Raw genomic sequence first — 12769 nt, forward strand, 5'->3', positions numbered from 1 at the left:
CCAAAATGAAGCACCTAACACTTATCAGCATTAAATTCCATCTGCCATTTTTCAGCCCACTTTTCTAAGCAGCCCAAATCCCTCTGCAATCCTTGAAAACCTTCTTCATTATCCACTATTCCACCTATCTTAGTATCGTCTGCATATCAATATATTCAGCCCGTTGCAAAACTATAATTTCAAAAGACATTTCAGATTTCAGAATATGGTATCAAAGGATTATTAGAGAGTAAATGCAATCTTTTGGTTCGACCATTTGAATAGGAAATGAAAATAGGACAGTCCTTTGGTTTCCTTTATCAAAAATTTAAAAGCCTACCAGTGATGTTGATTTTTGCTGACCATTTCGATGTGCCATCCAATACACTTTGCTTGACTGCCTTCATCTGCTGTACATGGACAGACTTTACAAGCGCAAACACCTCTTGGATAAGTTCAAAAATTTCCGGCTTATTTCTTTCTCTGATTTTCATTCGGTCCTTAAGAACCATAATGATATTTTGTGTTCGATCTTCTGCTCCGTGCTTCGAACTCTTTTCAGCAGCACCTAGAGTTGCGTTCGAACCAGTAGGCAATTAAATACGGGAGACGACTGTATTTAAATCATAACCATTAAAACATTGGTTATTCAGTAAGATCCCAAACATCGTAAAATTACTCAAAATCACTTGTTTAAACAAGAAATTGGCTTTTTTTAAATAGAACGTTCTTTTAACCTATGAGAAATTATCAATGAATCATAAATGGAAGGAAACACACTATTAAACTTAGAAAAACCGCTCAACTTGGAATAATATGCATGAGCGTACCATAACAAAGTTTCAGAATAACAAGATCCAGATTTGCATCCATGGTCATTTCCATTCTCATGATTTCAATCAGCGCTAATAATGAAATGAGAATATATCTGATTCAACAGAGGTGAAATCAGATAATCATGTTCTTTTTCTGCACTCCCTTGTAATTGAGAATGACTTGTTTCCAATCATTTTGGAGGTTACAAGGAGGGGAATCCGAGGCTACCATTAGGCCCTTTTATAGTGAAAATTAGCGATCTGCAAAGATCTCTGCCTTTAAGACGCTTCACTAACCTGCATAAAAGGTCCAAAGGTGGATTGGCAGGTCCAACGCGATCTGGTTTCCTCTGCCAACGGCGGTAGCGTCAGAGGTGGAGCAAAGTCGCTCCACCTCCTGCATAAAAGGATTGGTGCTGAAAGCAGCTCCAAACAAGAAAGGTAAGACGATTGACATCGCGCTGACAGCCCTATCGTCCCACTGCTCTGTCGCAGAACGGTGGGGGAGCCGTCAGGCTGTGCTCACTCACTCCGCAAGGCTTATCCTGATGCCCAGCTCCCTCGAGCCGCTCCCCCACCTCACTTTCTCATGCTGCCTGCCCCCTCAAGCTGCTCCCCTGCCCTGCTCTGCTCCCATACTGCACTGGGATCGGTGTGGGGGTGATAGGGGGAGATGGGGCAAGAGGAAAGGGGAATGGAAGAATGATAGAGTAGGGAGGAAGGATCGATGGGAGGAAAATGGAGCGAGGTGGCAGGATCGATGGGGGGGAGAGATGGAGTGGGGAGGCAGGATTGTTGGGGGGGAGAGGAGGTGGAACAGAGTGGCAGAGCTGTCAGGCAGCAGGGCTGTTGGTGTGCTACACAGTCTACCCCCTTTTGCCCTGGAAAGCCAGCGTGCTGCTCTGGGTTACATTAAAGGACTGCGTGATCTGCCTTTTCAATCAACAAAAATGATAAATCTGTTATTTATTTTGAAATGCAAGCAAGCGATAACACGACTTTTGTGCATAAAAATCCTTATTGATTGCAGAAGATGTGGCCTGAATAGGGTGGGGTTTTGTCAGTTTAGATTGGGCACAAGTTTCACAGTGTCATTCTTTTTTTTACCTTCTGAATGCCCCTTCTCAATGATGTAACAATGGGTTAAGTTCAGGGTGGAGTTGGGGAGAAGACTCGATAAGCTGAATGGCCTACTTCTGTATCTTGTGATCTTGTCTAGATGCAAGAATGGTTTAGCTCAGGGTGGAGATGAATTGATGGGCTGAATGGCCTGTTTTGTTCCTTTTTCTTGTGTTCTCCACTTTGAGCAGATAAAGACCAGGGAGCAGCAGGAAAAATATCATTAAACTGAAAAGGGCGCAGTAAAGAATGTTTCTGGGATTAGTCCACTTCCTGTATAAGGAGAGGCTGGATAGGCTGAGACTTTTCCCCTAGTAGCATCAGAGGCTGAGGAGTCATTTTATCAGGGTCACAGCCTTTCCCCCCCAGAGTAGGGGAGCCTAAAGGGGTGGTGGGGGGGGAGAATAGATTTAAGGTAATGGGTAAAGATTTAAAATGGACCTGAGGGACACCTTTTCTACACAGAGGGTGGTGATAGAAGTACGAGCTGCCAGAGGAAACTATGGAGGTGGTACAATTATTAAATTTAAAAGACCATTAGACGGATACATAGATAGGAAAGGTTGAGGAAATGGGCAGAACAAAGGCAAATGGAACTAGCTCAGGCAGACAACTTGCTCAGCATGAACTAGTTATGCCAAGGGGCCTGTTTTCATGCTGTAAAACTCAATTACTCCACAATTCCTTAGTGGGAATGCTGCAGTTTTTATGCAGTCTTGACTATATCCTTGAATCTTTCCTCTCTCTCTCCAGTGATCTCTATCCATGACAGAGCTTGGGATAGTATTTGCTCTAGGAATCCTGTAATCAGGCATATAAACAATAAAGCTGCCTTACCAATGAAAGGAGGTGAATTTCCACATATCCAAATGTTATTAAAAACACTTAAATAGATAGATTATATCCATTAATGATGTTAATCTTAATTGCTGGCATTGTTAGTGCTTAACCCATTAATTTGGAGAAGACCTAATCCTAACTTTACTTGCCAGAAATTACTGTCAATTTTCGCCAAAAGCAATTTCAATAACTCAACTTTAAAACTTGTTATTGTATAAACATCAAGCCTCAATCAGCAATGGTTTAAAATAATGTAATTAATGCACCCCATTCTACCATTTGGCCATTCTATTTATGATCCGATTTAAAAAGACCCAGCACCTCATTTGCCTGCAGCAGGTTTAGATGCTCAGATTAAGGAAGTTAATTTTTTTTATTTTGAACAATAATTTATGTAAACCATTTATTTTATACATTCCAAATATTATATCAATGCATATAATTTTTAATTTTATGCAGCTGTGGAAACATGATAGATCAACTGAGTTTGCTATCTACTAACAGCAATTTGAGTCCCAGTCATGCCAATACAACCTTGAGATTTTATAAAGTTTGCTCAGCAATAGTGTGTGGAGCGGTGACATATTCTGCTCAAGTAAAAAACAGCTGCCTCGTTCCACCTCAGCTTTGAACTACACTGAAGTTTGTCCAACCACAAAGTACCTTAAAAAAAGAGGATTCAATGTGCTTGGACTACATGCATTTTTCAAATTTAAATAGTTCAAACAGTCCATCTTCTTTCAATACTTGTAGTCAAAGAATATTTTACAATGCATTACAAAGTTCCAAATGAGTGGGAAATCCAAACAAATTACTTACGCTGTAAACAATCTGCATTGAGAAGATCCTGGCACTTTTCATGACATTTGACCCCGCATTCAGTGCATCGCATGCCCTGGCGAGCAATCCCCCACAACAAGCCTTCACATTCATAACAATAGGTGGGAGTGGTTGCTGTCCACACTTCAAAATTGTGTGGTGTTGTGCAAGAAATTGGGTAGATTAAGGCTTGCAAGGTCTTTTTGTAAACATGATTTTTCTACGAACAAGAATCTTGCATTAGCAATATTTTTGAAAACATGGAAGATCACATCTAACAATGTTTCAGTACAACATTAAAATACCTTCATCCCCTCTCTTGGATATATTTTTAAGAGAATCCCATTCAAAGTTTTTACTGCTGTAGTGAGTGATCCAATGCCAACTCTTGGAAATGAACCGAAATGCTTTCAAATGAAGCACAATGTTCATCCCTTCTCTTCTATTCTTCCACTATAATGACATTCAATGGATTCATTTCATCCAAGGTGGGATAATCCAGTGCATTGTTGAACTACTTTTGCTTTTTACATGGAAAGTCTATTTCCTTTCCACTAACAAAATGCCTAATTATGCTGCAATAAAATTATGTTCAATGTTTTAAAATTGCATAACAATAAAACACCAAATAATTGTGCACCCTTGTGAATTTGGTGTTACCAGACTTACAAATTTTCATGACTTTTGAATAATATTCCTATTAATATATCCAAACACATATTTTTCCAAAAAAAGATCCTGGAGAGTATTATATTTTAAAACATCTGGCATTTTTAAAAGGGAGCATATGAGCCAGGTGAAGAGAGAATGATAGAGGTGAAAAGATGTGAAGGGATTTAGAGAATGACTTCTGGAGATTAGGCTCTTGCTAGCTAGTAAGGATTGGGTGATTAAAATCAGAGATTGCACAAGAGTCCAGATTTGGATGGTGCAAAGATCACAAAATTAGCAGTATCAAAGGGGGAAGGAAGGACAAGGAGAAATCTGTCAACAAGGGTCAGAATTTTAAAATTGAGACAATGCGAGATCAGAAGCCATTATAGCTCAGTAGGCACATGGTGAATGTGTGGGATTTAGGACACATCCCGATATAGACAACAGAGTTTTAGATGACCTCAAGTCCATAGATATGGAAGACTGAATGTCTACCAGGGAAGATTGGCACTGTCAAGTCTAAAGGAAGTCTTTACGAAGATAACATCCCATTCTTAAGGTCTGAAATATACTCAATCCTTTCACTCGTGGACAAGAAGAAACTCCAGAGGGTTGTCAACTTGGCCTGACACATCACGGGCACCAGACTTCACTCCAACAAGGACATCTACAAGAGGTGGTGTCTTAAGAAAGCAGCCTCTTTCCTCAAGGACCCCCACCACCCAGACCATGCCCTCTTCATTCTGCTACCAGAGAGCCTGAAGATGTGCACTCAGTGGCACAAGGACAGCTTCTTTCCCCATTGCCATCTGGCACAAGGACAGCTTCTTTCCCCATTGCCATCTGGCACAAGGACAGCTTCTTTCCCCATTGCCATCTGGCACAAGGACAGCTTCTTTCCCCATTGCCTCAGATTCCTGAATGATGAACGAACCAAAAGACACTCCCTTACTTTGACTTTTTGAGCAATATTTTTATTTATTTTTGTAAGGTGGTTTGTACAAATGTTTGCTGCCAGAAAGTAACAAATTTTGTGACTTGTTCATGACAAATTCTGATTCTGACATAGTTCTTTCTTCAACAAAACAAATGAATTGATTAATGACCCTTCTACACCTTGAAGAAAAGTTTTATTATTCACATGTTCTACCTTTGGAACAAAACATTATACAGGTACTCCTCTTACCAGTTCTTCGTCATTAAGAGTACGAGTTGCCAATGCAGAAGTGATGCCAGCTTTTCTTGACTGTACCAATGACTATGTAAACAAAAAGATTCATTAACTGCACTTCAGAATAGACAGAAAATGATTTTTGGACAAATAATATATACAAAATGATAGAGAAAGGCATTATCAAGAATGAATCACCTTTCCCCAGGCTCCACAGAAAGGAAGCAACTTTGCTTGTTCAACAACCAGTGGAATCATGTAGCCAGCAAATTAAAGCAATTACAATTTAAGGATGTAAGGATGTAAAGAATCCCAAAGCAAGCATTGCAATTACACACTAGTGTACAAAATAAACTTGCTGAATTTAAAAAAAAATTTTTGCCACTGGGTTTACTATTATGCAATGGATGGCCTGTGGATGAAATCATGACTCGTTTCCCTATAATCAGCCAGAAGCTTAGGCTGACACGATTTTACTGATTCTGCATTTAGCACGTGAATGCATTTCTATTAACTACTTTTTTAAAAATGGGGAAAGAGGCCAGAGCCAAGGTAATTAGAGTTATACTGAGAATGATGCTTTCAGTATCTGTAAGTTCAGTCCCTTTGGAGTATCAAAATCAGAAACAGTTCTATATGTGTCAACAGCTTCTACATTACCAGCTTCTGGAATGACCTGCATTACAGAAAATATACCACAGCAGTGTATTACTGGTGAAACAAGGATTGAGAATATATGCGTTCCAGCAGGAATTCAATATTATTTGGCACATCACAAACTATACGTCTACTAGTGTTCAAAATTCCTTTATTGTCACACACTATTATATGGGCCATAATTATGAATGTTAATATTTGCTGGTGTACAAACCACATTGAAACAATATCTTTATTGCTCGGTCATTGTGAAGCAGAGTTGCTGCCTTTATAATCCAATTTAATTCAAATAATTTTACACATGATAAAACATGGCAAGAAAGAAAACAATTAGAAGTGGAAGTGCATGAACTCTGAACCAATTCACAGAGATATAATTTGGTGTAGATCCTCACAGACAATGTGTAGTCCCTTTCCATTACGACACGTAACAGCTCGCTAAATAAAACTGCGTCAAAAACACAAACAATAAAAAGTCTACTGGATTCTGGGCGAGTTTCACAAAAATTGTTTTCTTGCTCCAGTCTAAAGCATAAGACTTTTAGCATTTTTCTATTATTGGATCTGCATCAGATGTTGCCTTTAATATTAATGATTATGAAATATAGCATTCAAAATGTTAATTTTTAGGCTTATGTTATGTTCGAACTTGCGTGGATTCTGTAAATTTGAAATGTTGTAGCTAAATCAATCTTCCCTATGGGGATTCATGTTGCACAAGTCAGATTTAGATCAATTTACTTTGGTTCATTGATTGTTCGACACTACCAGATCTTCACCAAATCGAGAATAGACCACATATAAAGCACTTACCATAGCCTGCACAAAGTGAATGCAATGATGAAATAAATTACAAAACATTAATACGTGGATTCAAAAACATCACAAGCTTGACATTATAGCACAAACCAAAAGGTCACTCATCATGGACATCTTTTGCAATTTAGAAATACTTTTTGATTGTGTTCACATAACTAAGCTTGGGCCATTTTCAACCAATGATTTTAGTTTTTATAATTTATGCTTTTGTTTCTATTTGACAATTATGCAACTGAAAAAAAAAAGAACTTTTCTGTATCTTCTGGCTCAATAGAGAGTAGTTTTTTAAAATATTACAGATAAATCTATTCAGTGCTATACTTTTGATTAATTTGAGATATTTTACTTGAGGGGTAATACTTATTTAATATCGATGGAAATTTATTAGGTCCTTGGGCAGCACAGTTAACAAAGTGTTTAGTGCAATACCATTACAGCGCCAGCGATTGAATCCTGCACTGTCTGTAAGGAGTTTATACCGTCTACCTGTACAAACTGCCTGGGTTTCCTCCCACCATTCAAAAAGAATGTACAGGGCTTGCAAGTTCATTGGGGTGTTTGGACTGCTCAGGCGTGTGGGTTGGAAAGGCCTGTTACCAGGTTAAATTTAATTTAACCTGTGTATTTTTTTTTTAAATACTAGAATCAAGAATCGTTAGAATACTCTGGCTAAATGTTTTGCAGGGTTAAGATAATGTATGGGGAATTGTTAAGTGATGCTTTGAATTAGTTTGGAGGGAAATACTGTGTGGAGCTCTGTGATGAAGATGATATGGGGAGAAGCGGAGTGGATTGACAGGAGGTGAAGATTGACACAATGGACTGAGATCGTTGGAAGGACACTTTCCAAATATTCTGCAAAATTTAACATACACAGTTTAAAAAAAAAATTCCTGATCATAAACTGAAATAGATTTGGGTGCAGAAACCTACAAGAACAGATGACTGCATTGGAGAATGAGAACGGTTATTTGGGATGGGGTGGGGGGGAGGGGGTAGGAGGAATAAATAGTATGTGCTTCCAAAATATAGATCCATTGACTTCAATGGAGCTGAATTTCAGAAGCAGGATAATATATGAGATCGTCACCACACTGCATTTTTAACAGTAGCAACCATGAATGAATATCTACGGCTTACTCATCATCTATTTTAACCAAAGAAATCTGGTTTCAATCAAGAATTAGTCATGTGAAATCTAAGTCATAATCTTTTGTTCAATATATAGAACACCTCTGTTGCAATCCAACTCATGTTTGATTTATATCTGAATAGAGTTTTCAAAATCTTAAGTAATTTGGGTTCCTAGCCTTTATTTTTCTCAACAATGAAATAATTACAATGTATGCTATTATTCCAACTTATCCCAAAATATTCATGTCAAACAGAAAGAAAATTATTGACATTTTTATAAATAATAGTCACAATTTATCTTTAATGCTTTAATTATCAGTTTTAATTTGAGGAGGTAGGAATGCCCTTGAGAATGACACTTCCACAACCATCACAGATTGATGCATCTACATCAATTGACTCAGCCAGACATCATGCACAAGTGATCCAAAGAGAAGCATGTGGAAGCTACATTAAAAATTTGAATAGGAAGGCTCATGGAGTTAGACACATCATGAATAGTCTCAAAAGAGGGCATTTGACAACATTTTGTGATGAGCATTAACATTATGTCCTGCCCACAGGAAAACAAGGTACTCTAATATCCACTAACATGCCCTACCTGGCAGGCTACTCCTATTATCTGCCATATCATGGTGCTTTTCCACACTAATTAACATTCAATGGATATAGTCCTTCACTGTCATACACCAAAACCAATTATGATAATATTTTGAGGGAAGATGGCGGTGCTGCCACTGGTGCAGTCCTGCGGAGAACAAGAGAGCAGAGTTGCAGCGCTCCCGCAGGATCCAGCCGCCCAGTTGACTGCTGTCAGCTCCTTATGGCCCGTTGAGGGAGTCAGGGGTGGTTTTAGTTGAAATCCCGCGACGGCAGAACTGTACCCAAGATGGCGACACCTATTAATTGTCAGCAGCCACAAGGGACTGTAGATTCCTGGGAAATGGAGGACTGGAGCAGGGCACGATAGGAAGATCACGCACTGTCTGAGAGGGAGAAGACGAACCACGGAGATGGTGACCAAGGTGGCGAACCAGTGAGGGAGCTCTGTGGTTGAGGAACCAGTGCATGCGGTGGGCTGCTGGTGACTCAAGGCAAAGAAGCCATGGAAGTTCTGGGTTGCTGGAGACTGCTGTCAGGAGACTCGTGCCGGGCTGCGGACTGCCTGGATACTGGCTTGAACTGGCTGGAGCGATACCAGGTATTGGAGCCGGGATACACTGGAGGCGAACCTATGGACACGTAATGACTCGGAGTGGGGGGGGGGGGGAGGGGGTGGGAAGAGACTCTCTTTTGCTTCTCTCTCACTCTAAGTCTGACTGTAAAAGGCGCTTAGATAATTCCTGTTGGTGGTGAATCTGTCCACCTTGCAGCAGGCAAAATAAAAATCAAATAGTATGACACTGTTTTATTACTATGACAATAAATCTTGAAGTAAATTCATCATACTGGTTTAGAAAGTAAGTAGTATCTAACTATATGCAATGATAAACAAATTTACCATTACATTTAACACGCTAATATATTGAAGTCACTAGACCAACATGCACAAATGACTACCAAATCCACACATTTTTGTACGAAGGCAATAGTTCTTTAGTTACCAGTAAGTCCTAATAAAATGGCTTAAATGTCACAAACTATTATTTTTTCTAAAAGTAGACAATTCTACTGGAAACATTTAGAGGAATTGCTGTCAAATTAACTGTGATTTTCAAGCAAAAGTCTGGTAGTCAACAACTTTTCACCCTTTGACCACAAATTGTTTTAGTATATACATCCATGTGAATGTCTTATCAACATGAGCCAACCTTGTGATTAGTTTAATAGTACTGCACACAACCTGTACCCTCCAAACAGAATTTCTGTTCAAATTTTCCATGAAACATAATCAAAAACATTTGACAAGTTAAAACATCTGCTTTTTGAATGGGTAATGCAACTCTGCCAACTGAAATTAGTTTGCAATTGCACCAAAACATTTTTTACCATCTAAATTTAAGATAATTTGCCATGCAAAAGATGTTATTCTATCTTAATAATTTCTCTCAACAGTTTACTGTATTATTGGTTTGTTCACTCTGCCCTAACACATGGCAATTCCTTGATCTTCAATTTCTCTCACCGACAGCTCACAAGGGTTACCAGCACGTGTATATAATCATGTCTTTCATCTATAATGGTGCTGTGAAAATATAGTAAATTGGAGGTGAAAATATAGTTTTAATTTTTTGTAAATATTTTTTTTAAAAATTGAAATGAATGATATTTAGGCAATTATATTTTAAAATATTAGCTGTTAATTCCACAGATTTCAAATGTAATTATGCAATTTAGAGTTGCACAAATGAAACTCTTAAATGTTAAATAAATTCTATTTTAATTTAATTCTGAAATTGATCAGATGCAATAAGTACATTTAATTTCCAACTTAATTAATGTGTTCTGTTTGATTGCAGTTGTAATGTTGTGATTTGACAGTTCTTCAATTGAAGGACAAAACAAATGTTAGCTCTTGCTACGTAATGAGACAGTTCTTCAATTGAAGGACAAAACAAATGTTAGCTCTTGCTACGTAGTGATCTAGCATAATTAAAAGAAGAAACAACTGTGCTAGAGAAAAAATAGTGCAGCAAAAGTACAGGGTATAATTCAATGCTCAGTATTAAATAATTTAAATGCCCACCCACCCACACACTTGACATTTTATTTTAATACACTGGCACACAGTGGCAAATGCACATTATATCTGAAAAGGTTGGAGAAATCACCTCAGTGCTTAATCAAAGATTGTGCATTTATCCTTTAAATATGAGTCAGGAGAATATATAGTGAGTGGGAAGTGTGTCATTTTGGCAATCCCCATACAATTGTGGAGGCGTGTCGGCCATCCATACCTCACAATGTTCTCTGGAGCATAACAACATTTCTCTTGATTTAAAAAAAAATCAGTGCTCACTATTAATCAGGAGAGAAACTGAAAAAATGCTCATGACACCTGTTAACAAAGAAGAATCTTAAATAATAGAAGGGGTCTATATAGTTCGTCCAAAAGAGCTCTCAAAGATCCTTAAATAATGATTCAGATTATGCTGACAAAAAGCAGAGATAATTCAAAAAAAAGTTGTTATTCCACCTACATCTAAAATGCAATAGATCAAATTCAGTCTGATACTGGAATCTTTTCCAATGCCATGTACTCTTGCAATATTTTTGAACACAGTGCAGTGAAACTTTCCATATGGGCAAGACCAAGGGTTTTGAAACTGACCAAAGAATTGTGATGCCCAAGCGACACTCAGCCATTCATTCCAAACAAGACTTTGCACTGTACATCGCAAGTGACCTTGGGGTATTTTAAATCTCTTGTACAACTTTAATCCAGGTAACAATATTTGAAGGCAAGATGCACTCTGGCACAACACCCCATGACTCTGCGGCCAGGCACAATTCAAACACCATCTACAAATTTGCCGATGATCGCGTGGTCATTGGCAGAATCGCAGATGGCAATGAGGAAGAGGGAAATAGGTAAGCTAGTTGAGTGGTGCCACAACAACAACTTGCACTCAACATTAGGAAAATCAAGGAGCTGATTGTGGACTTCAGGAAGGGGGAACACAAACCATTGAGGGGTCAGTAGTGGAAAGGCTTAAGAACTTCAAGTTCCAGGGTGTCAACATCTCTGAGGATGTCTTGGGTCCACTCTGTCAATGCAATCATGGAGAAGGCTCCTCAGTGGCTATACATCATGAGAAATTTGAGGAGATCTGTTATGTCACCAAAGACTTGCAAATTTCTAAAAAATCTACTGTGCATCTCTGCATGGTATGGAGGTGAACTCAGGCCATACTATCATGGGCATGTGTCTCCACTCCATCGAGGACATCTACAAAAAGCAGCCTCCATTATCAAGAACCCACACTACTTCAGCCACGCCCTCTTCACACTGCTACAGTCGAGGGGGTACAGGAGTCTGAAGATGAACACCCAGCGGCACATGGTCAGGTTATTCCGTCAGATTTAGGAATGGAAAATGAACTGTAGACACTAGGTCACTTTCTCTTCTTTTGCACTAATTTATTTATTTTTAAAATCTAATTTATAGCAATAATTGCACCTGTAATGCTGTCCCAAAACAACAAATTTCATGACATGTTCATGATAATAAATAAATTCTGATTTTGGTGCTGTAACAGAGCCTGAACTGCTTCTATCATGGCTATGGAGACCAAAGGCCAAAGAGCAATCCAGAAATAAACCCTGCACCAGATTATAAAAATTGCTGAGGTGACACCCCAGGGGAGTGACAGTGCCTCAGAATGATCGCATTCATAATCCTACTACCATTGTCTGTTGCCCACCTCCCATACTGCTGAGAATCATGAAAACAGTACAGCTGGAAACCAGGAGCTGTCCTCCAGTCATACACAGTTTCTTCTGCTATCACTAGGCTTCCATCAGTCCAAGGAGCATGAGGACAGGCAAAGCATGCATACAGTAGGCTCTAAGTGAGATCACAGGTTAATTAATTGTTGTTTCTATGCATTAAAGCACAATTTGATTTATAAATTTTGTTTGGTTATTAGAGCTCCAGTCAGCAAGGATGAGTTGGGCCGAAGGGCCTGTTTTCCTGCTGTATAACTCTGACTCCATACTCTGTTTCTCTGTGATATTAGGCAACTAAGGAAAGTTAAGGTGTGGTACTATTTATGAGCAGGAAATTGCATCACTGGTATTAATCCAACAAGTTATTTATGGA

General features: G+C 38.7%; 1 protein-coding gene across 5 annotated transcripts in view; it reads right to left on the reverse strand.

The window, feature by feature from the left end:
• LOC138758958 (protein unc-13 homolog A) overlaps nucleotides 1-12769 on the reverse strand; it is a 290629-nt gene that overhangs the window by 95527 nt on the left and 182333 nt on the right. For all 5 annotated transcript variants that reach the window (XM_069928638.1, XM_069928637.1, XM_069928635.1 and 2 more), the window contains 3 exons: nucleotides 5413-5484; nucleotides 3573-3792; nucleotides 320-547 (listed from right to left, as the gene is read on the reverse strand). In XM_069928638.1, the coding sequence (XP_069784739.1) occupies nucleotides 320-547; nucleotides 3573-3792; nucleotides 5413-5484 (520 nt within the window). The remainder of the gene's footprint in view (nucleotides 1-319; nucleotides 548-3572; nucleotides 3793-5412; nucleotides 5485-12769) is intronic.

This window comes from Narcine bancroftii, chromosome 3, assembly GCF_036971445.1.
Source record: "Narcine bancroftii isolate sNarBan1 chromosome 3, sNarBan1.hap1, whole genome shotgun sequence".
Classification (NCBI taxonomy): domain Eukaryota; kingdom Metazoa; phylum Chordata; class Chondrichthyes; order Torpediniformes; family Narcinidae; genus Narcine; species Narcine bancroftii.